The sequence below is a fragment of the Pteropus alecto genome, unplaced genomic scaffold (assembly GCF_000325575.1).
Source record: "Pteropus alecto unplaced genomic scaffold, ASM32557v1 scaffold190, whole genome shotgun sequence".
Taxonomy (NCBI): domain Eukaryota; kingdom Metazoa; phylum Chordata; class Mammalia; order Chiroptera; family Pteropodidae; genus Pteropus; species Pteropus alecto.
The window spans coordinates 3,454,015-3,478,682 of NW_006430462.1; the positions used below are offsets into that span (position 1 = coordinate 3,454,015).

Here is a 24,668-nt window from a genome sequence, read left to right on the forward strand (position 1 = left end):
GCGCAGCATGGGCGGCCCGCGGACCTGGGCGCTGCTCTGCCTGGGGCTCCTGCTCCCGGGAGGCAGCGCCGCGTGGAGCGTCGGGGGAGCCCCGTTCTCCGGACGCAGGTAAGGGCTGCCCCTCCACCACTACCACCTCAGCGCCATCCTGGGTGGGGGCAGGGATCCTGGGCCGCCCCGCTATCTGGCAGAGGTTCCCCTACTCCATGTGTCTGGAGCCCGCAGCCCCCGACAGCCTCCGACACCCCTCACCAGAGCCCCGGAGGATGGGGAAGGGGAGCAACGAAGGACAAACTCCCCCAGGACTTCGGTCCCCCTAATCTCCAACCCCCTCTCCCCCGCCCCTGCACATAGGAAAGCCCGGGACACCCCTTAACCGACACTTTGGGTACCTTCCTCTCTTTTCCTTGCTCCTGGCTTTTTTTAGTACCGACTATTTCCTTTGGAGGAAGAAGACTGGGGTGGAGTTTCGCTGCCCGTGGGTCAGTGTCGGCCCCTAGGGACCTGGCATTTGGACAAAGATGGCAGGGAGCACTCAGTCTTCCTGGCCCTCTCTCGGTTGCCGGGAACATTCTCTCTGTTGGTGTTTGTGTAGCATCTCCCAAGACCAGTGAGGAGGTCCTTTATATGCAATGTCCTCATTAATCCTTCAAGGAAGGACTGAATGAATGGGTTTGGGAACACTCGTTCCCATTTAGCAGATGAGCAAACTGAGGCCCCAGAGAATTAATATAATCTTCTAGGTTCACAGACCATTAATAGAAGACTTGGGATTCAAATCTGTGTCTTTCCGGCCTTGATGACACTGTTTGAACCTGGGTCCTGTCCTGGTTGCAGCCCCCACCCCTCTTGGGGTCCCCTCTTGAGGGCCAGCTGCCTCCCTTGTCTGAGGCAGACAATACAGAGTAGCCAGGCCTCTCCAGGCCTTTCATCACATTCAAATGCCTGCCCAGCCCCCAGCCCCTACGGCCTCCCTTCTTTAATTCTTCTCAGAAATTCTCCTTTCCCAGTGGTCAAGAGCCAGCATGCCCACACTGGACTGCCAAGAGCGGGTGACAAGGGCAGGGCTTGGGTGCAGAGGTGGCTGAGGCATCAAAGGCAAGAAGAGCACTTATCTGAGACAGGGACGGACAGGTGGCAGATGGCGCAGACGCCACCTACTGCATGCTAACCACCGCTGGCCTAGGCTGGGTATTTTACCTATATCCACCGCCTCTAGGATCTTTTCCACTGACCTGTGAGGCATGCATTTTTCTGGTCCCCATTCCATAGAGGAGGAAACTGAGGTTCAGACAGGGGATATGACCTGCCCAGGACGTGGATGTAAACGCCCAGGATCCCAGGTGCTAAGATGATTGAGATTCTGAACTAGGAATTCCCAGCGTCAGGCTCAGAATGATGGTGGAGAGGACTTAAGGTCCCAACTGTCCTCCAGCCAGTCCAGGGTAGATTGTCCCAACCTGGGTTCCTTGCCCCTCAGGGCTTGGGAGCAAGGATGGGAGTGGGATGGTGGCTGTGGGCAGGTATCATTCACAGAAAGCTCACAGTGGCCTGGGCACTGTTGTTGCTCCCACGTTACAGATAAGACTGAGGCCTAGAAAAAAATAGAAGCAGCTCAGGTCTGGCCAGCCAATTTCCAAATCCAGTGTCCTTTTCACCCCAGCAGAGCTCATCAGCTGTGGGTCGTCATTAGGAGTTAGGGGCTCTGTCCCTGGCTCTGTCACCCACTCAGTGTGTGACCTCAGGGAGGTCACTTCATAGCCCTGGGTCTTAGTTTCCATTTCAGTTTCTTCTTTCTTCCCCTCATCCCCTGCTAAAGGGCCTGTATTGAGGGTGGACAGACCCCCATGGGAAGGACCAGCTCAGAGCCTGAATACAGTGGTTCTTGCTATCACTAACATTAGGTGGGGGAAGGGACCCCTAGCTGGAGGAATCTATGGTCCTCAGCTGCCAGGTCTTCCCCTTGTGGCCCCATCCCAGCATCGCTAGAGACAGCATGGGGATGTCTTGCCCCATCAGCCCTCCCTCCACCCCCAACCCAGCGCCCCAGGCACCCCTTGGCAGCCAAGGGACAAGAGGCAGAAAAGAGGCTTTGTGCCTAGGGAGGGGGAGGCCTGGGAAGGCATCCAAGAGGCCTCCCCCAGCCCTAGGAATGTGGTGAGACTTTAAGACCCTCAGAACCAGGGTACCCGGGGGCCATGTAGAGCTGCCTTGGCTCACCCCTGCTCACCCTTCAATCCCTGTTGGGGCTGCTTCCTGCCTCTTCTGAGGTCCCTTCCAGCCTGAACCCCTGTTTCCTTTAACACCCAGCCCAGCACTGTGGCTCTAGAGTTAAGCCATTGCCAGTGTCCTGGCCTGGGCCTCTCCCCCCTGCAGTACTGGCTTCCTGCGGGTAAATCCTAGGATGAAGCATAGTGGAGCATTCTCTTCCCTAGCCTCTCTCTCCAGGGAGTTCAAATCCCAGCTCCACACCCGCATGGGTGACCTGGCTAGGTGACTTCTCTCAGAGCCTCAGTTTCTTCCTCTGTGAAACACAGAACCTGACAATCCCTATCCTACAATGGAGGCGAGGACCTCGTGCAGAAGGTACTGTGCTGGTGTCCCCAAGCCCCAGGGAAGGCCCTGGTCCGCAGCTCTGGGGCCCATGCCATAGTCCAGGAATAAGAATTATCAATAGCTGTCAGCTTTACTTGAAACCTCCTCTACCAGAGAAGAATCTGCTGTCCCCATTTGCAGATGGACAAAGTCAGGCCCAGAGTCAGGGCCTTGTCCAAGGTCACTGAGTTAGGAAGCAGCAGAGCTAGGACTGGAACTTCACCTCCAGTCTGGGGTTCTGGCTCTAGTCACCCCACCCCCACCCAGTATGTCTCCTTTCTTTCCTCTCCTTTTCATAACAGCCCTTGGCCCCCAGCCTGCTTGGCTGCCTCCTGCAATTAGCCCCTATCACTGTTCCGGATCACAGCCCTGGGCCCCACAGAGACAAAGTCCCCTGGGCCCCTCGTGGCAGGGGGTGGAGGGCAGGTGGGGGGGGGCGGTTCGTGGGGCAGCTGGTGCCAGGCTGAGCTGGTCTGGCTTGTTTTCTCTCCCCCAGGTACCTCTGGGGGCCTAGGAGGTGCTGAGTGGGCCAAAGTGGCAGGCCCAGGGAGAAGGGCTGCCTCCTCCCAGCCCCTGCCCTCGCCCCATCCCACAGGAGGTGACGCAGCCTCACCAGGTTCTTGGGCAGTTTATCTCTACCACACTTCAGGAAACGAAGCCCCCAGGGACAGCAAGATAGAGACAGGGTTTCCAGGGACTGCAACCATCTCTGAGAACCTGGGTTCTGGCTCCTTGGCCCAAGGCCAGTGTCACTCAGTCATTCAGCAAACCTCCCTGTGTGCCCTCAGCCTGAGCCCCGTCCTGGCTTGGTACAATGCCCTTCTCCCAGCACCTGCCCAGGAGGGAAACACTCAGGGCTGCTGAAAGTGGGGAGACGGAGCCCTGGAAGTACCCAATCCTTCAGGGGACCTCAGGACTGAGGCCCCAAGGTTGAAGAGAAGTTTCCCAGAACACGGGGAGGCTTTCCAGGCAGAGGGAATCCAGTATGCAAAGATTTGAGGTCAGGGAGAATTCAGTACATGGAGGGAGGGCAGGAAGGTCAAGGAGGGACAGCAGGATTGTGCAGGAGACGAAGTGGCTTATGAGACAGACGGTCAGTGCTCACAGGGTGATGGGGAGCCGTGACGGGCTGAGAACGCCATGGCGGCAGTGGCAGTGTTAGGTCTGTGCTTTACAAAGAGCTCCTGCTGCCTCTGGAAAGTGGGCTGAGGGGCAGGAGGGCAGCAGAGCCAGGCTGGGACCCTGCTGGGGAGCGTAGGCTCATCCTGCGGGCAGTGGGGCTGGGGTCTTCAAGGCCGGGGTAGGGTAAGGTATAGTTATTGGTGATCCCCCCATAGGGAGGGGACAAAGGGCTGACCTTGAACCCCACCTGGCCTGAGTGTCCCCTCCTATCTAAAGTGTCTACCTAGCCAGCTACCAACTCCTATCTCCTAAGCAGAGGATTCAAGCAAGTTCCAACTCATGGGAAATAAACCAGGGAGCCAGGCAATGATCCACATGGGGGAGATTTTGATTAATGAAGAAGAAAAATAATTATTTTCTCTAGCTCCCCGCTGGTAAAGAGGGGCAGCTCCAGCAGTTGTGGGTGGGAGGTCACAGGCCCATCTTCCCCCAGCGCAGTCCAGGTGCATGGGTGAGTGTACATGGCCCCGTGTCTGTGCATGTGGACCCGAGTACAGAGAGGACAGTCATTTCTGTAGCTATATGTCCTGCCAGATGTGCGTTGATCTGATTATATGCTTGAGTGTGTGTGTATGTGTGTGCTTATATGCATCTGGGTGTGTACACGTGGGCGTGCGTGCGCCAGGGAGTTGTATGCACGTATACATATGTGAGCATGTCCGTATGTATGTGTGTTTGTGTGTGCATGAGTTTGCGTGTGTGTATATTGTGTGTGCATTTGTACACCAGCACACACAATGGGGTCTTCATTCTGTGCCCAGGGCCCCCTCCCGTGTCCAGAGTTTCTGACTGCCTAGGTTGCTCACTCCCTCTCTTCTTTCTTTACTCACAGAGTCCCTGGGCCAGCCAGGAGGATATCACATAAATTGAACTTGTACCCCCAATTTTATCTATTTTTCTGTGGAGGAGTCACAACTTATATCGCTTTTCCGAAAGGGCCTCGCGTCCCCTGCAAATAAAGTTTAAAACCACAGCTCTAGGGACCTAGAGGCTCTAAAGAGTGGGGGACCTTTTTGAGATGTATCTTTTTAAACTGATAAAATCCCCACCTATTCATTAGGAAAAACATTTCCAGCATGAGGTTAAGAGCACAAGCTCTGGGGTCAGATAGTCCTGAGTTCCAACTATGACTGTCACTCATCATGGGTCTTTAGGTCACATCCCAGACCCCAAGCCTCAGTCTTCTCAGCTGTAGAGTGGTGCTCGTAACCAGGCATGTGGAGGGCCCCGGGCCCAGCTCCTGGCAGCAAACAACTGGAAGTTGCTGTGAATGTAGTAGATGGAACGGGTGGAAAGGCCCTCCTCACCCCCAGACGTGACCATGTGATTTTTCCTAACTTTATGCACACATAGCTACATATGAGCATTCATGTATAGTCTTTTGGCTTTCTCTTTCTTCCCTAGTGTAATAGAAATGCACTCTTTTTCTCTTGGTCTGCATAGGCTTTTTTCCCCTTAGCTAGGCACAGTGGTCTACATGTGGGGTCTTTGGACTGTGTCACTACACATGGCTCTCTGTGTCTTGTGGTCCTGTTTAGGCTGTTCCCAGTTTTGTACCATTCCCGATGGCACTGTAGCAAGCACCTGTCACCTCTTCCATGGAGTGGCTGGCCCAGGGCTCTGTTGAGCTTCTGCCATGTCGCTGGGCCAAACAGAACCATTTTTTCTTCTTGCTTTCTACCTCCATGCCTTTGGCTCAGCTGTTTTCTCCTCCTAAACTGATTTCAGCATGACACAAAATGGTGAAGGGACTTCCTCAGGGTCCCACAGAGAGTTAGTTGACGGGTCCTGGCCAAGGACTTTCTCCTTTAGGTGAGCCAGGGTGGGGGCAGGGCAGCAGCTGGGGGACTGAGTTTCAGTGGTGGCAGGCACCTCTGTGATGGTGGGAACATTCCAAGTGCTCAGCGGCCCTCGGCCCTGCACGGGGTCATGGGCTCTGCATTTTTTGCAGGGGCTGGGAAAGGAGGGACCGTTTCAGGTGACCCTTGTCAGCCTGAGCCCCCTTCCCCACCAGACTTTCCTTTGTGGCCTTGAGCCCAGGGTCAGCAGGTTCCCAGGCTGGGGCCTTCACAAAACCATGGACCATGGCTCAGGAGATTGGGAGGAGACAGGAGCTGAGGCCTCTGGGAAGCAGTCAGGGGCCAGGCTGGGCCATCCACATTCCTAGGTTCAAATCCAACTCTACCATGCACCAGCTCTGTGCCATGAGCAGTTTTTTCCCCTCCCTGAGCTTCAGTTTATCCTTCTGTAAAATGGGAGTTGCCTTCCTGGCTCACCATAAGAAGATGAGAAAATACCCCTTAGCATACAGTAGGTACTCAATATGTGCAATGCAATATGATTATTAGTTGGCATTTGGAGAAGTCAGTCCTCCATGCTTGGGACATTGTGCATCCCCACTGTTGCATAGAGGGGACCCAAGGAGAAGTGAGACAGGGCCTCTTCTCTCGAATGCCAGGGGTGGGAGGGGACAGATATGAATCACCAGCTTAATTCAGCTTGACAGGCATACAAAGTGCTGTGGGATCCAGGTCAGGGCATCGTCAGTTCTGGAACAGATGGAGGTGGAAGTAGGGAAGAACAAGGGGAGAGGTGACAGCACAGCGGGGCTTTGAAGGTAGAAGGTGCCAAGGGAGAAGTGGGGGAAGGGTGCTCCAGGCAGTGGGCCCAGTGTGAGCAAAGGCTTAGAGGTGAGGAGTCTACAGCAGACATGGGCACAGGAGATCCCAAGGGCTAGGCTGAGGGTAAGCAACTGAGGGACATGGCCAGGTTTCCACTTTACGATACTCCCTCTGGGGAGACACTGAAGGGCAAGATGGAGGGGCCACTGCTCTTGTCCAAGTGGGAGGCAGGAGACGGTAGTAGCCTGGACTGGTCAGAGTTGTAGAGAAGACATGTTGAGAAGGAAGAGGCCCTTCAGAGATGCCCTGTTCCCATCTTGCCCCCCCGGAAGCTCATTCCCCAAGACTTCCTGAGCAACCTCAGCACGGCCACCCCCTCTAGCGCTATGGCGTTCACTCCTCAGCCACAGTGGCACGAAGACTCCCATCGGGGCCCAAAGGACTCTGAGAGCTCAGAGATCTCTCTGCCTGGAGACTCAGGGCTACTGGAGAGAACACAGACCTCCTCACGCACCCTCCCAGGGTCCTGGGCACGGGGCTGTGCATGGCGCCTGAGCTTCCTCCCTGTTGGTCTGTTTCAGGAACTGGTGCTCATATGTGGTGACCCGCACCATCTCATGCCATGTGCAAAATGGCACTTACCTTCAGCGAGTGCTGCAGAATTGCCCCTGGCCCATGAGCTGCCCAGGGAACAGGTGAGTGAGACCATGGTAAAGAAGAAACTGATGGCATTCCAGGGGGAGGCACAGCATGGGTAAAGTCCTGGTGGTGGGAGTGCAGGGGAAGACTGGGACCCCAGGGTGGGTGGAGCAAAGAGAATATTGGCCCTATGCCCATTCTCAGCACCGTGTGCTTTTGGGGCATCCTGGAGGGCTTCCTGGGGGAGGGGTTCCACCATTCACCTACATGCCTTCACTCAGTGATCATTCACTGCTAGGGACAGGCTGGCTGAGCTTGCAGGGGCTTCCTGTTCCGTTGGTATCCAGATCTCCATGGCTGGAAGGTCGAGAAGGAGTAGAAGGGCTGAATCTTAGAATGCAGGAGGAGAGAGGCTCCAAAGGGACTTGGAGGTGGCAGAGGACCCTGGGGGCTCTGGGTTTGTCCCCACAGATGGTGGGAGAAACAGCAGAGAACCTTGTCTGAGCCGGGCCACCTGGGCACTCTTTCAGCTACAGAACCGTGCTGAGACCCACATACAAGGTGATGTACAAGACAGTGACCGCCCGAGAGTGGAGGTGCTGCCCCGGGCACTCCGGGGCTAGCTGCGAGGAAGGTAGGACTGCCCCCAGGTGCTGGCCAGGTGCCTCCCCGTGGGTGTGTGGGAGAGAGCGGTAAACTGTTGCTAAGACGATGGACACTGCAGTGCAGTGCCCTGTACACGGGGACCCTGCATGGAGCTGCCAGCAAGGCGCAGCTTGGACACATTTGGTGCCCACTTTCTCATGGGTACTGACTGCCTGCCTCGTGGGAGACTCTCAAGACCCCTGGAGAAATGCCATGTGTGCTGTGTAGCTCACATCTTAAGTCACACCATCCCACGCCTTTCCCTCCAAACCTGGGGGAAACCCATCTGGACATTTTCATGGGATGTGGTTAGATTGCACGTGAAAGCAAAGTGCCACTTAGGTTAGTGGGTCAGCAAAGTAGGGATGGTTGTACCCTTTCTATAGATGAGAAAATTGAGGCTCAGGAAGGCAATGGGCACACAGCTCCTAAGTGGCAGTCAGGACTGGAACCCCAGTCTGCCTGGCTTTTCCCAGAGCCTCAAGGATGGGAGGACTCAGCTGGGCACCCTGTCTGTGGTATATGTCCCAGGCAGAGGGACCCCGCTTACCCCACCCCCTTCTCTGAGTGCCATGAGGGTGGCTTGGGGCTGAGCACCCAGCGAGAGTACAGAGGAGGCAGCCCAGGACTTCCTGGAGCCTGGCCACATGGTAACCTGGAGAGACCTCTCTCCAAGGGCACCTGCCCCTCTGCCCGTTCCTGAGTGGGCATGAGATAAGTGCTGCTTGAATTGCAGCCAAGTGGTCCAGGCCACCCCCACCCTTGCTGCCTGGCTGAACTCAGTGAGAGGAAGGTTTTTGGGCACCAAGGGCTGTGTTCCCAGGAATGACCCTAAAGAGGATGGGCTGGCCTAGAACCAGCCCGAGAACCAGGCCTGTAAAACCTCACTAGAAGGAGGCATTCAGGGCCCCAAAGCACATGCTAATGTGAACACCAGCAGCAAGACATATTCTGATGCCAGAAACACAAACGTGTAAAACACGGCCTCTGAATTAAGGGAACATGATGCTAACAGAAGTAACCATTCGTAAATGCCTCTTGAAAGATTTACATGCTTTACCTCCCTGGGACCCCACAACAGCCCTGGTTCACAGAGCGGGCAACAGAGGCCCAGAGAGATAGAGTCACATGCCCAGAATCACATGTGTGGGGGGCAGGGCTTACCACAAAGAGGAGCAGGGAGGGGGGCCTGACCTTTTCAGTAGAGAATGGGAAAGTCTCCAGTGGAACTGGGAGGAGTGGGGTGGCCAGGAAAAAGAAGCAGCCCAAAGTCTGGCAGGGGTCCTGTACAGAGAGGCAGCCACCAAGGCCAGTGTGGGAGGCTGGGAGGGGCAGCCACGAAGGGGAGCCAGGAAGAGCACCCTCCCCCGCTCTGCTGGGAGGAAGAGGCAAAGGCAGGACCCTGGGGGCCAGGAGGAGAGCCAGCCAGGAGGGGCTGCCGCCAAGGAGACCACAGAGGAGCTGGTAGTGGGGAGGGGGCAAATCCTCAGGGTGTGGAAGCCACCTGGGCATAGAGGGCCTGAGCCCAGGCAGGGCCTGCCCAGACGAAGGCGACTCTCGCTCCCATCCCAAGGGCAGACTGTCTCAGGTCTGCAGGGCCATCACAGAGCAGGTGAGGACAAAGGACAGGTAGGGCCAACACCCATACCCTTGAATCCAACAGCTGGACGCTGTGGGTCTGGGAGCCAGGCTAAGGGCTATGAGCTCTGCCGATGGAGAGGCAGGAGTGCAAGACGGGATGATAGGCCAGGCCAACCCGGATGTCTGCCAACTCCTTCTGCAGGGCCTTCGGATGGGGTTATCCAGGGCTTCACGGGCCAGGCCAGCTCTACCACATACCAGCTGTGTGGCCTTGGGCTGGGGACTCCCCGTGCATTGTGCAAGTTGTGCAAGGGCGCCAGGCTGGGGAGCAGGGAGGCTGCAATTCAAGCAGCACTTATCTCATGCCCACTCAGGAACGGGCGCCTTCTCTCAAAGACAACAAGCAGCCTGGGACCTCAGTGTCCTCACCTGTGAAATGGGCAGGATAATAGTCTGCCTCCCAGGGATGTTGTAAGGACAAAATGAAGCTGTAGAGACCCTGCAGATAGTGCGGCAGCCTATGGAGGGCACTATGTGATGACTGACGGGACAGCAAGGGCTTCTCCCCTGCACAGGGGAGAGCTGTGTAAACGGATGCCCAGACTTGGATATTCTGGAAAACTGCTCAGCTGGAGCTCTGGGAGTGGGGGTGGGGAGCCATGAGGACATTGCTGGCCTATCCCAGGCCCTGCCCTTCCTCTGATAGCCAGATTCAGGCTGGGCTCCCTCAACTGTTTCCCCTGCCAGTGACCACCCTCAGGGTCTGCCCAGAGCTGTGACATGAACCTGGGGCCATAGAGCTGCATCCCCAGGGACGACAGGGCTCAGAGCAGCATGTAGTGAGCTGAAGGAGATGGAATACCCACCATCCTAGAATCCAGCCCTGGATCAGCTGTGCTCTGCTGTGTGACTTGGGCAAGTCACTTTACCTCTCTGAACCCTGTCTCTATGTGGAAGTCACCTGCGTTGAAAAGTGCCCACCTCATACCTTATTATAAGGACCAGAGTCTCACACCTGCACATAGCAGATACTCTCCATAAATGTCTTCCTCACCCCTTTGGCCCCTATGCTAAGGGTTCTGTGGTGGCTCTCAGGGACTGCCCTGCCTCCCACCTCTGAGACCCCACTTCTCAGTCCACTGGTCAGCAAACAGGCCTTGAGTCTCCAGACTTAACTTTTGTGAGGCTGCAGACTTCATAACTTTTAGCCCTGGATTTCTCATCCGTGTAATGAGAATGTTCACTCTGTGATGAGCGAGGATGGGCTCTGATGTTCATGACAACCCACGAGGAAGGGGCTAGAATGGGCCTCATTTTACAGATGTGCAAACCAAGGCTCAGAGCAGTGAAGAGACTTGCCTGGGGCCACTCGGCACATGAAAACCAGGATGGGGACCTGCCTAACAAAGGATCAGTCAGTGCCTCCAGGCCCTGGGAGGTGGGGCTGGATGGCAGGGAGGGAGCCTGTCTGAGGCTCTTACCTGGCTGCGTGCTCCCTTCTGAAAACAATGAGCAAGGAAGAGCCAAGGCCAAAATGTACCATGTGGGCTGGTCCTGACCTGCTAAGTGGCCCAGGCTAGTGAGCTCTGCTGAGGGCAAGGCTGCTGGGGCCACCACGTCACCCTTGCCTCTGGAGGCCCTCTGCCCAACCTGCGAAATGGGCAGGATTTCAGCCTCATTGTTCAGACAATGAAAGCGAGGCTCAGAGAGGGTCCGGGTCTCACACAAGGTCACGCAGCAAGTAAGCATGGCCAGGATTCTCCCCAGGGCTCTGACCTGAGGTCTGTAGCATCCCCCTGCCTCACACCCTCCTGCAGTAATAATGACGAGGGGAAGGAAGGTTGCCTCCATCCTCCGTGCCAGGCACTATGACTTGTACTCACCTGCATTGTGCCGTCATGTCAAGGTTCAGAAGGTCCAGATGTGGAAACCGAGTGTGGGAGAGGGGACTGCCTTGCTCATTGTCCCACGGTCTTCAGCACATGTGTCCCTTCCCTATCCATGGACCCCCACAGCTCTTGTCTTCCATGATGGGGAACCAGAGAGGGAAGAATTTTGCCCACAGCAAAAAAAGCTTAAGAGCAGACTGGAGGTTCCAGCTTGGGCCCTTCTTGGGCCCTCAGTCTCTCTACCCTCCAGGGATGAGCCCTTCTCACACACATCTTTCACACTCTAAACAGATGCCACCTGTGCTTTCCTCTATGCATTCAGAGTCGCTAGGGCTAAACACTACATGAATCTGCCCGAGTCTGCTACCCTCCACTCCACTCCTGACTGGGAGGCCTGGTGGCCCCACCTCCCAACTCCCAGTCAATGCATCCTCTACCCCCAGCCAGGCAGCTTCCCTGTCTGCACCCCCCAATTGCCCAATCGATGTGCCCTAGCCTTGCCCTCTCTCCATCTTCCCCAGCCCATACTGGCTTTTCCTCCCACTGCATGGCCCGGGCAGCGGCTGCCCTCTCTGCCTGCAATCTTTTTGGACCTCCCACCTGGCTATGGTGGTCCCCACCCTGCCATCACTACTCTTGTGTCTCTAGTGCCTGGCATGGACCTGGCATAAGGTGGGTGCACAGGAAATGAATGGGAACCTCATTTTACCTCAAAGAGGAGGCCAGGCCAGTCAGACCAAAGCTTCCCAGAGGCCTTGTTACGGGGTTCTGGGAGCTCCTGGCCCCAGCTCTGACCCCAGTCCCTGGCTCAGGCCAACAGCAGCAAATATTTACATTTTCAAAGTAAATTCCCTGGAGGAGAACTTGCCTGGGGCTGGGGAGGCTATACCCCTGTGGCCTGTGGTTACTGGACCCAGCTGACCGGGGAGTGGCTTATGAACAAGGAAGCCCCTCTCTTGATCTGTCTTCTGGGAGAGAAAGTCAGAGGTGGAGTCCACAGACACCTCCCAATTTCTCACACCCCCATTCCCAGTTTAGGGAAGGGTTTGAATCCTAGCTCCCCTAGTCCTACTGTGTGGACAGGCAGCCTCTCCTCTCTGCACCTCAGTGTTCTTATGAGGATCCAATGAAAAGGGGCACAGAGGCTTCTTAGCTCAGGCCCAGCACTGGGCAGAGAGAAGACAGCTGTTTATGGTGGCACAGGACTAGAAACTGCAGATGGCACTGATCTTGTGGATGGCAAGACAGGGAGTGATGAGAGTTTCAAGGCAGAGGGGGCTTTAGTGGGTGCTCTGCTCTGCCAGGAGGGCTTCCTGGGGGAGGTGACATGGGAGCAGCAGCTGTGGTGATGGAGGTGGGGAGGCGGGGTGGGAGGGGCCATGTGTGTGTGTGTGTGTGTGTGTGTGCGCGTGTGCGCACGCGCACGCGTGTGTGTGTGTGTGTGTGGCCAGTGGAGACCTCCCAGGTGGTGGGAAGTGGCCCACAGTCAGACTTCCAGAGTGGAGTAGGGTTTGTGGTCCTGGGATCAGCTCGGAGCTCCTGGGAGGGCGAGGTTGTGGCTGGGAAGAGGCCCTTCAAGACAGACCACCAGGCCAGGGTGAAGGGGGGACTCAACACACTGTGTCCTGCTCCAGCAGCCCTGGCCCAGCACCAGTGAGAGGGACGTGACATTTTGACCTTCCCCCTAAACCCTGTGGCTTTTTCCCTACCATTTGCTATAGAGCCATTTACAACCTGGTTCATCCCTTAAAATATTTCTGTCCATTTATCAGAATTTGAGGTAGTTTGGGGGGTGATTTTTGTGAATCCTGATTCCAGAGCCAACATTTTCTAGATTTTTTGACAGTTATATTTCTTTAAACTTTTTTTTCTTAATTCTAACTCACAATTAGTTTGAGCCAGTTACATGTACACTGCTGGTCAAGCCATGTTTTTATTTAGTTTTTATAGTTCTCCCTGGCTCCCAGTGAAATGTCCAAAAGCAAATTGGTCGAAAAATAATTTTCAGCCACAAATTCATGGGTTAATAACTCAGGGACACCCTGAGTGTGATATGAGAACATTTATGCTCATTTTCAAAACAGTTGTGTCTGCTGTCCACATTATTTTGCCTTTTATTTGTTAGCTTGGTTTAAATTTATTTTCAACCAGCAGCCAGTGATTCATGCATTCATCAACAAAAAGTTTGTTCAGGCCGCTAAGGCCCTACTGCACGCCAGGCACAAGACAGAGGATGTCCCTGCCCTGATGGGGTGCATGTTCCAGCCAGGAGCGGATGATCGGCAGGAGACCGGGGAACTGGCACAGTGAGAGGGTGGAGAGTACTGTGGAGAAAAAAGGAAAATGAGAGCAGGGCATTGGGGAGGGCAGGCAAGGCAGACGCTGTGCCAAAACTTCATCCAGAGAAAATCCAAACTTCCATGGGCTTGGAGGGTTGGTCAACTTCCTGAAAAGAGTACGAAAAGGACCTTTTACATCTTTACCTGGGAGCAAAGAGGATGAAGAGAGCTTGGCGAGGCCATTCGTCTCAGATACCAGCATTTGAATGCTGGCACCCAGCCTCCTGGGCTCTGCCCAGTGGGACATGGCAGCCAACTCAAGGTGCTAGGTGGCCCAGGAGAGAGGAAGTTGGGTCCTGGAGTTATACTAAACTGAGTTCAAATCCAGGTTCTGGCCTTTAGGTGGACAGCCAAGAGCCAGTCACTTCATTTCTCTGCTTCATTTTCCCCCAAGGGGAAATATTCATACTCGCTCATCCATTTATCCGAGAATGGGGATCAGAGGAATGGTAATATCAAACTACTCTATGCCTGTTCCCTGTGTAAACTGGAGGTGATGCTAGCACCCACTCACAGGTTTTCGAGAATAAAGAGAATAAAGTTCAGAGAGGGTCTGTGAAGTGCTTAGAATGTGCCAGCTCCATAGAATCAAACTGGACTACATAAAGCACTTAACGCTGGGCATGACTCAGAGTGGCACCCACCCTCCCACCCATAGCACCCCCAGTCCTGGGCTGCCAACACATCTTCCTCCATCCTAGGTGAGATTTACCCCCTGCATCGGGACTACTCACAGGTCCCTGAAGAGGGTATGCAGGCCCAGCCTGAGCGCAGGCGCCATGGTGGGACCTAGAGCAGACTCTGGCAGCCTCCCTTCTGGGGGCTGGCCAGAGGGACCAGTCTGGTTTGAGTTCTCGGCGCCTCTCACTCCCTGCACCAACCCGCAGCCCGACTTGGAGCTGCCAGGCCCGTGCCTTATTTGGGTCTTGCCTCCCCCCAGACAACACTTCATGGCCTTAAAAGGCAGGCCCAGGGGGCAGTAAGGGGCAGTTGCCACTGCTGGCTCCAGAGCCCCTCCAGCTGTGCCTTCTGCCTCTGACTTGGCCAGTGCATCCCTCCAGCTATGGAGAAAACCAGGCCCCCAAAACCAGACCAGCCAGGCAGCCTGCTCCTCATAGGGCTGCCAACAGGGGTGGGCTCCTGGAATGGGCCCCCTTGCCCTCCCAGGCAGCCAGCCTCCCTCTGGTTTTCATTTAAAACCAGGGCTGGATCCACTTCAGTATCTTCTTACCAAGTAGAGAAGGGAGAGTGTTGACAACGATGTGTCAGCTGTTATTCATTCAGTGCCTACTGTGTGCCAGGCCCTGTGTGTGTGCAGTGGGCTCTTTGTACACATCGTTGTCCTCAGGCCTCACATCAGCCTGGGAGATACAGTGGCCATGTGACCCCAGTTTACAGATGGGAAAATAGGTCCAGAGAGGACAAGTCACAGGTCAGCAAGTGGCAGGTCTGGGGCCCAACCTTGCGTCTCTTACCTCTAAGCTCTTAACACATGCAGCTTGCTGGGGTCGTTGGTGAAGCCCCCAACCTCACCCATGGCTCCTACCCATTACCAGTCCCTCTTCCCAGTCCCAGCAGGTTGGCAGCCTTGTTCCAGCTCAGCCCAGTTCATGCTGTGTGACCTAGGTAAACTTCCCTACCTCTCTGGGCCTCTGTCTCCCTCTGCACTGAGGGGAGTAGGGATCCCTACTGGGGCTACAGTGGCAGGCGGGGTGAGGGGATCTGACCACACAAGGATGGCACAGGCCAGCAGGGCTCTCATTCCTCCTGTCCCTCAGTTGCAGGCTCCTCTGGCTTCGTGGAGCCCAGGTGGTCGGGCAACGCCATGCGGCGGATGGCGCTTCGGCCCACAGGCTTCTCAGGTGGGTCCTGGGGCAGCAGCTCGAAGTACCTCCTGGACTAGAGGAGGCCTAGAGGGGCACAGGCAATGTGGTGACTGCCTTAAAAGCTATCTGGGTCCAGCAGTGGAGGCTCAGGAAGAGCACCCTGCTCTTGCCCACCCCATGCTGGAAAGGGAGAGAAGAGGGGCCCCAGAGGACAGTCTGACCTGGGTCCAGGCACCTCGAGACCCATGACCCAAAGACTCTTGCAGCTGCAGGTCCAAAGCCCCAGTTTCTTTTTATTTAAATTTCACGTTTCTGAGCATCTGCAATGTGCAAGGCACCGTGCCAGGTGCTTTCCATCATCACCTTGTTTAGACCTCACAGCTGTGTCCCTATCCCCTAGGAAAGCATCATTGTCCCCATCTTAAAGAGGAGGAAGCTGAGGGTCAGAGAGAGGACCTGCCCTGCCTGACATCCCACAGCCAGGAAGGGACAATGCTAGGACTTGACCCCAGGCTTTGTGCCTGTTATGCACTCGTCCACCCTTGCTTTGAGCTCAGTGTCATCAGGTGTGAACAAGGGTGACCCTTGTCCTAAAAGGCAGGATCATGGTGAAGACTGGAGAGATGGGCTCATGGAGCACTCAGCAGTGCTCGGCAGCCTGGAGGCTCTGAACCCTGCCAGAACTGTTATGGATAACTAAGGGGTATTGCTGCAGAGGCCACAGGTGCTGGATGGTAGTTCTGGAGGGAGGGTCAGGGGTGGCACCTCCGAAGCCAGCCCACTCAAGACTATGACATGTCGATCCCCAAAGCCAGCAAGTCTGGGCCAGCCCCACCTAGGTGGGAAGCAACAGGATTTCCTGCCCTGGCTTACTGGAAAGGAGTCATTTTGGATGCAGAGGCTGCATGAGTTGAGTCCCTGGTCTTGCTCTGGGAGGAACATACAGGCATGGTTCACCCTAGATGGGTTGTTCCCTGCAGCCTCTTCCCTGTGCTGGGCTCTCTCATGGACTGGGGTCATCAGATATCTGTCCGCTCCCTCCATCCCACCCACAGGGGCTGAGGGGCTCCAAGGGGAACCTGGGACTCCTAGCCCCAAAGCCAGCCTCCTCCTTCCCACAGGTTGTCTTAACTGCAGCAAAGTGTCTGAGCTGACGGAGCGGCTGCAGGTGCTGGAGGCCAAGGTGGGTAAGCAGCTGCCTCCTTGCCCCCAGCCTCCCTACCTACTCCCTGCACCACACTCAGCCCACTCAGCATTCCCACAACACCCATGGGCAGGCAGCTTCCCTGCCAGGCACTCACCGTCCTCCTGTCGGTTCTCCCCCAGCTCTTTTGGCCTGCCCACCCCAGGAAGCCTGCGCACAGTCAGACAGCCGGGCCTGCTCTTCCTCTAGGAGGCCCATGAAGCACCCTCATTGTACGCCATCCCCATCCCAGCCATATATTCGTAGAACCACCTCCCCCTCCAGAGCTTGTGGCTGGGTCCCCTCCTTGCCCTGTCACCTTAATCCTTTATCCTCCCCTCTCTCATAATGCTATCTCCCCAGTTTCAAAAGCAAAACATCTATTGTATATCTCGAATTATTCCCACGATAAAAAGTTTTTAACCATTAAAAACCAAGACATTCTAAATTCAAAAACACAAAAACTCAAAACAATGAAAAAACTACCAGAAAACCATTCAGAGAAGTCACCTATGCCCCTAGAGAGAGCGATGGTCAACATTTACATATCTTTCAGATTTTCTAAACACATGTAGAAGCATATACGCTTTATATATGTATTCTTTCCTCCATTATTCCCTCCTCTGGGAATTTATCTTAAGGAGATCTGGAGGGGGCACAGGCAATGAGGTGACTGCTATTTACCAAGTGTTAACTATTAATAGGGAAATTTGCAAACCAGACAACAGAAGAGGCGGTTGCATAATTAGGGAGCATGGAGCAGTGAAATACTAGACAGCCATGAACAACACCTCCATTTTCTATTATGAAAAGATGCCCCTGCTGTATCAACTGGCAAAACCAAGCTTCTGAACAGCTGTGCTAGGACTCCAGTTATGAGGCATAGGAACCCCACATTGCTGCCCAAACTCCCTCCGAGAAGAAGCCAGTGTGAGGGCAGCTCAGTCCCAGGGGTGTGGTTCTTGGGTCTGCCCAAGAGTTTCAGCTTTTCTCTGGACAGGCCCACATGATCTCCCACCCCTAGTTGGTAGGCATGCTGGCTTCTCTTTAATCCCCAGTCAGCAGCTCAGGGGGTACCACCAGCCTTTCAGAGTCTCCCCTACGCTATGTCCAAAAGCGTTTTCATATACCTCAAATGTTTTTGTATACAGCTCAGGGTATTTCATATGAGACTCTCCCAAACTCCCCTCCAAATTTAGTGAAAATCCTTCCAGCCATGGGGCTTTAATAGTCCGAGAGAACTTTCACATTATTTATGTAGGTAAGCATAGGAAAAAACCACATGGCCCAGCAAACACAGTGACAGTTACAGAACTCAACTTGGGTGGCAGTGATGGTATGTAATGACTTTTCCATAATAAATATGATGAATTGTGCAGTTGGAAACCCACAGTCACTTCTGATGAGGTTCTGGGCCAAGCCAGGCTTTGCTGGCTCCTTGGGGCTCCTGCTCGCCACCCCAGGGCCCCTCAGTTGGCCTGTCCCTGGTGAGACCCTAGGTCCCATCCTATCCTTTCTCTTCCGGCACAGGTGGCAGTGCTGACAGTCACCGAGAGAGCAGTGCCCCCGACACCAGCTTCCCCCGAGGACCCCGCCCCCCGATGGGGCTCCCCAGCTGCTCAGGGTAGCCACGAGGATGGAGACCTTCAAGGTGAATGGGTCGGCGGGGAGCACACTCCCTTGTGGTAACGAGCAGGGGAGCGAGATGCCCGCCTGCCCTGCTGCGGACTCCCAGCTTGGTCCCCTGTAGGCCTGAGTCTTCCTAGCTCTCCAGGGGCCCCTGAGCGCTGGAGTCCTGGGAAGCCCAGCAGCCCCAATAGATGCTGCCCCTGCCCCACTGGTGGAGCTGGGGGCACGGACTCTGGATGACACAGACCCCTGCTTCCCCCTTCCCCTCACCAACTCCAGGGCTACCGGGAGCCAGAGAAAACACGAGGGCCCCACTGCTCCCTCGAGATGGTAGGTGCTGGCTAGGGGGCTGGGGCCAGGGTCGGGCAGGAGCAAAACCAAAGCTGATGAGATTTCTCCCCCAGATCGAGTTGGTACCCAGGGACTTCCTGGGTCCATTGGCCCCAAGGGAGACATTGGCAGCCGGGGCCCAATGGGGATGAGAGGCCCACCAGGTGAGTGCCCACAGCACTGCCCCCCAGCTTCCCTGTCCAGCCCTTGCAGCTGGACCTAGTCTAGGGCCTTTCTTCCTTGACTCTAGCCAGAGGTGGCCTGGGCCCCTTCTACTCACTTGTCTTGGCTCACCACCCCTCCAAGGGTGCCCCATTCATGCCTGGGCTCCCCAAAACCTTTGCATTCACTTGGCTCATGTTTGCCAGGCACCGACTCCCAGCAGGCTCTGAGCTGGGCACTGTGGTGGGGTCAGACCAGTCCCTGCCCTCCTGGTGCTTCCAGACCAGTGGGAGGGTGGGCCTAGGCAGAGGAGATACAGCAGTGCCCACTCCATGTGACGAGGGTTCTTTTGGGGGGTACTGCAGGATGGGAGCCCAAGGAAGGAAGCCCAGACCCAGCCTGGATGGGTTAGGGACAGGGAGGGCTTCTCAGTGAGAGTAACATCTTAGGTGAGGCCGTAGGCACACCTGAAGTGTACACTAGGCAGAGCAAAAAGAGGACTGATAGAGGGAACAGCTTGTGCAAAAGCCTGGAAGAGAGAGAAGAGAACGTTCTGGAAATTAACATTGGCTAAAGACAAGTGTCCACTGTCCTAAAGCCCGTGGGAGGGCTGTGTTTATACCCCTAATAGCCAGGGGAGTCAGAGCCAGGGACAGCCCTGGCCTGTGGCTCCCAGAGCCCTTCTTACCCCCTGCCCAAGTCTGCCTTGTCCTGCCCCCCGGCAGCCACCCTGGGCCCCTCTGGCTCCTGCACACCCACCAACTCCTCTGGTTCTATCGCAGGTCCACAGGGTCCCCCAGGGAGCCCTGGCCAGGATGGAGCTGTGGGTATTCCTGGAGAGAGGGGACCTCCAGGCCCACCAGGGCCTCCTGGTCCCCCTGGTCCCCCAGCCCCTGTTGGACCACCCCATGCCCGGATCTCCCACAATGGTGAGTCCCCCCGGGTCACAGCAGGTCCAGGCAGACGTGGAGTGAGACTGGCATAGCTGTTACCACAGTACAGCTTCTGTCTACTAGGTACCTCTGTATAGCAGGCTTGCCCTTGGTCAGCCACATGTCACCCAGTCCTCCAAGAGGGCTGTTAACCTCCTCTGTTCACTGATGAGGGAAACTGAGGGCTAGAGAGGGAAGATCACATTCCCTTGTTCATTCCATCTCACCATGGCCAGGGCAGGGGGTGGCCAGCTTCAAACTCAGGCAGCCTCCAGAGCCTGTGCTCAGAACCACGTGGCATCAGGCCCTTCCTCCAAGCCTTGGAGCTAGCCAGGATTCAGCCCCTCAGAGCCCTGGGAAGCTCAAGGCCCAGCAGCAGCAAGTGAGCCCTGAGCTTCCGAAGCCACAGCTATGCCCCTATGATCAGAGAGGCCCGGCCCGCTCCGCCTAGCTGGGCCCTGGCTGCACCCTTCGCCTCCTCCCTAGCCTGACCTACCTGTGTGCTGCCAGAGGTCAGAGCTTGGAGTGCTCTGTTCAGCCCCGTCTGCGTCCTATCTTTGGTGCATGACTAGGCACCATCCATTCTTTCTGTCCATTCTATCTCACCATTCTCCATCTCCAAGCTCGGTTTCTTCATCTGTACAGTTGGGGTAATGACCGTGCTGGCCTCCCAGAGCTCTGTGAACTCACACACAGAAGCCTGGCCCAAAGTAAATGGTCAATAAATAGTATCTTTTGTTATTATTCCCATTTGACATGTGACGGTACAGGCTCAGCAAGTCGGAGAGGCTTACTGGATGTCACAACTGGACTGTAGTAGGGTTAGAACCCAGGTCTCCTTGCAACCTGGTCCTGTGTAGCCGACACTCTCCCCACTCCCCACCCTTGGAGCAGTGGCCCCAGCCATGCTGCAGCCTGTCCCACAGGGCAGTCAAAACTGGCTTTGGCAGAGGTAGCTGGTGAAGACTGACTGCCCCCACTCCACTCAGCCCCACCCAGCCCTGCCCTGCCCAGTCACCATCTTTCCTCCCCCAGGGGACCCATTTCTGTCCAACACCTTCACTGAGACCAGCAGCCACTGGCCCCAGGGACCAGCTGGACCCCCAGGGCCCCCAGGGCCCATGGGTAAGTTGAGTCCAGGTCTGGGGTAAGAGGTGGGGTTGAGGGATGGCAGAGGAACTAGGACTGTGGCTATCAGGAGGGAGATAATGGGGGACTTCCTGGAATTGTACTATCTTTCGGTCCTGAGGACATCCTGGCTTTTCCCAGGTCCCCCTGGACCTCCTGGTCCCATGGGCATCCCTGGGAGTCCTGGACATATGGTGAGTATTTCTCCAAGTAAATACTCCCCCTCATCTGGCCATCTATCCACCCACCCACCTATCCATCTATTATCCATCCATCCATCCATCCTTTTTTCACTCATTTGAGCATTTATGGAACATTTACTATGTAAGCTACTTTCCATAAATCTCATTCAACCCATGTAACAGGAGGCAAATATTGTTATCACCTAAGGCTAAGAAAGGTGTAGATTCTTGCCCTAGGGCTATGGCCAGCACATAATAACTTCCAGATCAAAGTAGACACTGACTCTAGGGTCATGGCTCTGAACACTGAGCTGCATGAAGCTCCCACTGTGTGCTCGGCATTGGGTGTGTGGTGAAGGGTCTAGAGGGCCAGGCCAAGCTGGCACTCCCTCCCCAACTCGTCTGCCCCCCAAGTCCCTGTCCATTCTTCCCTGCTCCAGCATAAGGTTGAGGCCCTGTCTTGTTGTTCAGGGACCCCCAGGCCCCACTGGACCCAAAGGAATCTCCGGCCACCCAGGAGAGAAGGGTGAGAGAGTGAGTACTGCGGCTGCTCCCAGGTGGAGGATTCTGGGGTTCTGGGGAGTCTTGGGGGCTCCGGATCAGGACTCTCTGCCTCCCACAGCTAACTCCATTCCTCTTCTCCCCCCACACAGGGACTGCGTGGGGAACCTGGCCCCCAAGGCTTCACGGGGCAGCCGGTGAGTGATGCCGCATCCCCTGCAGCATCCCCTGCAGGCTCCCACAGGCAGAGGCCCCTGCTCTGACCCCATCCCCTGTGGCCAGAGCCCCTGACCCTCCCTGTCTGGTCCAGGGCGTGCTCCATCTCCCTCGCTCTGTGTCTCTGCACCTGTTTCTCTTTCTCTTTCCCATTAACATCTACCTCTGTGTCTAACTCTCACTCTCTCTCTCTCTCTCTCCATCTTTCCAACTATGAATGTAGATTTGTCTATTTCTCCTTTCAGTTTCGACAATTTTTGCTTCATGTATTTCAAAGCTTTGTTGTTAGGTGCATACACATTCAGGATTTTATTGTCTTCTTGATCCTTTTATCTTTATGAAATGAGTATCTTTCTGGTAATACTTCTTGTCTTGAATTCTACTTTGATATTAAAATAGCCACACAAGCTTTTTTTTAATGCTTTTTGCATGGTATATCTTTCCCAATTCTTTTACTTCCAACCTGTCTGTGCCTTTTTGTTTAAAGTGCATCTCTTGATGCAGATAGAGATAGAGACACATACTTGAGTCTTGCTTTTTAAAAAAAACAATCTGACTGTTGAGTTCATTTACATTTAATGATATGTGTAATTATTGATATGGTTCGGTTTAAGTCAATCGTCTTGCTATTTGTGATCTATTTATACCAGTCTCTTTTTATTTCTCCCCACCCCCCGCCCGCTTTTTTTCTGCCTTCTTTTGGATTGAGTCCTATTTACAATTCTGTTTTATCTCTACTAAGAACTCAGTGTTAATTTTTCATGGTTGCTCTAAGAATAACAACATACATCTGTGGCTGGTCACAATTTACTTGATTTAATATCATACCACTTCATGTATAAGTAGAACATTACAATTGTATAATTCATCTCCCTTGTGCTGTTGCTGTCATATATTTTACTTCTGCATTTGTTATAACCCCACAGTATATTGTTGTTATTGCTCTATACAGTCAATTGACTTTTAAGGAAGTTAAGAAAACAAAGAAAAATAGTCTTTTACATCTATTGACGTATTTACCATTTCTTATACACTTTCTACTTTCCTGTGGATCCAGATTTCCATCGGGTATCATTTCTCTTCAGCCTAAAGAAAGTCCTTAAGCCTTTCTTGTAGTTTGGGTCGTCTCTGCTTTTATTTATGTAAAACTCTTCATTTTACCTTAATTTCTGAAAAATATTTTCACTGGATATAAAATGATAGGTTGGCAGTTGTTTTCTCCCCTTTTAGCACTTTAAAGATGTTGTTCCATGGTCTTCTGGCTTACATATACCATTATAATTTCTCATGAGAAATTGATTATCATTCTTATTGTTGGTCCCCTTTATAGAATATGTCTTTTTTTTCTTTGGCTTTTAAGATTTTCTCTTTAGTCTTGGTTTTCAGCTGGTCGATCATGATGTGGTTGTGTATGATTTTCTTTGTGTTTATCCTGCTCTGGGTTCTCTGAGATTCCTGGATTTGCTGGGGTTTTTGTTTTTGTTGGTTATTTTGTTTAATTAATTTAAAATTTTAAATGTTAATACAAAATTTAAAATTAATTTAAAATAATTAAAATTAATTAATTTGCTAGGTTCACGTCAAAATGAGCAGCAAGTAGAGAGAATTCCCACATATATCATATGTACTCCCTGTTCCCACACATGCACATCCTCTATCACTGTCAGCATCTCCCACCACAGTGGTACATTTGGTACAATTGATGAAAGCACATCGACACATCATTATCACTCAAAGTCCACAGTTTACATTAGGATTCACTCTTGGTGTTGTACATTCTGTGGCCGTTGACAGATGTATAATGACACGTGTCCATCCTCATACAGAATAGGTTCACTACCTTAAAAATCTTCTGTGCTCTGCCTAGTTATTCCTTCCTCCCTGCTAACTTCTGGCAACCACTAATCTTTTTTACTGTCTCCTTAGTTTTGCCTTTTCCAGAATGTAATAAAGTTGGAACCATACAGTATATAGCCTTTTCAGATTGGCTTCTTTTACTCAGTAATATACATTTAAGTTTCCTCTATGTCTTTCCATGGCTTGAGAGCCCATTTCTTTTTGGCTCTGAATAATATTCCATTGTATGTAACACAGTTTATTTATCCATTCACCTACTAAAGAACATCTTCGTTGCTTCCAAGTTTGGCAATTATGAATAAAGCTGCTATAAACATCCATGTGAAGGTTTTTGTGTGGACATATGTTTTCAATCCATTTGAGTAAACACCAATGAGTGTGATTGCTGGATCGTATGGTAAGAGTATATTTAGTTTTGTAAGAAATCACCAAACTATCTTCCAGAGTAACATACTATTTTGTATTTCCACCAACAATGAATGAGAGTTCCTATTGCTCCACATCTTCACCAGCATTTGCTGTTGTCAGTGTTCTAGAATGTTCCTGTTCCAATACATATGTAGTAGTATCTCATTTTAATTTGCAATTTCCTGATGACATATAATGTCGAATATGTTTCTATATGCTACCTGCCATATGTATATCTTCTTTGGTGTGGTGTCTGTTTAGGTCTTTTGTCCCTTTTCTCCCAGCTTTACTGAGGTATAATTAACAATATGTAATATATTTTAAGTGTACAATGTGATGGTGTATGTATACATTGTAAAAGGATTTTCACAATCAAGTTAATTAACACATCCATCACCTCACAGTCTTCTTGTGTGTGTGTATATGTGCATGTGTTGAGAACACTTAAGATTCTACTAAGCAGATTCTCTTAGCAGATTTCAATTATACAATACAATATGATCAATTATAGGTACTATTGTACATTAGATCTGCAGAACTTAGTCATATTGTAACTGAAAGTTTATACCCATTTACTAACCTTTTTCCCCACTTCCCAACCCCGACAGCCCCTGGCAACCACCATTCTACTTTGTTTCTATGAGTTTAACTTTTTTAAAAAATAGATTCCATGTAAGTGATGCTACACAGTATTTTTCTTTCTGTCTGGATTATTTCACTTGGCATAATGCCCTCCAAGTTCATCCATGTTGTCACAGATAGCAAGATTTCCTACTGTTTAAGGTTGAATAACATTTTATTATATTTATATATATATATACAC

The 24,668-nt window shown here is 53.1% G+C and overlaps 1 protein-coding gene across 2 annotated transcripts in view; it reads left to right on the plus strand.

The window, feature by feature from the left end:
- Positions 1-6: 6 nt before the first annotated feature.
- EMID1 (EMI domain containing 1) overlaps positions 7-24,668 on the plus strand; it is a 41,896-nt gene continuing 17,234 nt past the window's right edge. The window contains exons 1-13 of one of the 2 annotated variants that reach the window (XR_003046559.1): positions 7-108; positions 6,980-7,093; positions 7,568-7,671; positions 15,270-15,353; positions 16,439-16,500; positions 18,031-18,151; positions 18,409-18,459; positions 18,534-18,623; positions 19,404-19,550; positions 20,589-20,678; positions 20,823-20,875; positions 21,335-21,389; positions 21,517-21,561. Coding sequence is in view for 1 of the 2 variants with exons in the window: in XM_015590722.2 (XP_015446208.1) it covers positions 8-108; positions 6,980-7,093; positions 7,568-7,671; positions 15,270-15,353; positions 16,439-16,500; positions 18,031-18,151; positions 18,409-18,459; positions 18,534-18,623; positions 19,404-19,550; positions 20,589-20,678; positions 20,823-20,875; positions 21,335-21,397; positions 21,517-21,561 (1,125 nt within the window). In the remaining variant the exon portion in view is untranslated. Of the gene's footprint in view, positions 109-6,979; positions 7,094-7,567; positions 7,672-15,269; positions 15,354-16,438; positions 16,501-18,030; positions 18,152-18,408; positions 18,460-18,533; positions 18,624-19,403; positions 19,551-20,588; positions 20,679-20,822; positions 20,876-21,334; positions 21,398-21,516; positions 21,562-24,668 lie in introns of both variants that reach the window. The other variant, XM_015590722.2, reaches the window with a different exon arrangement.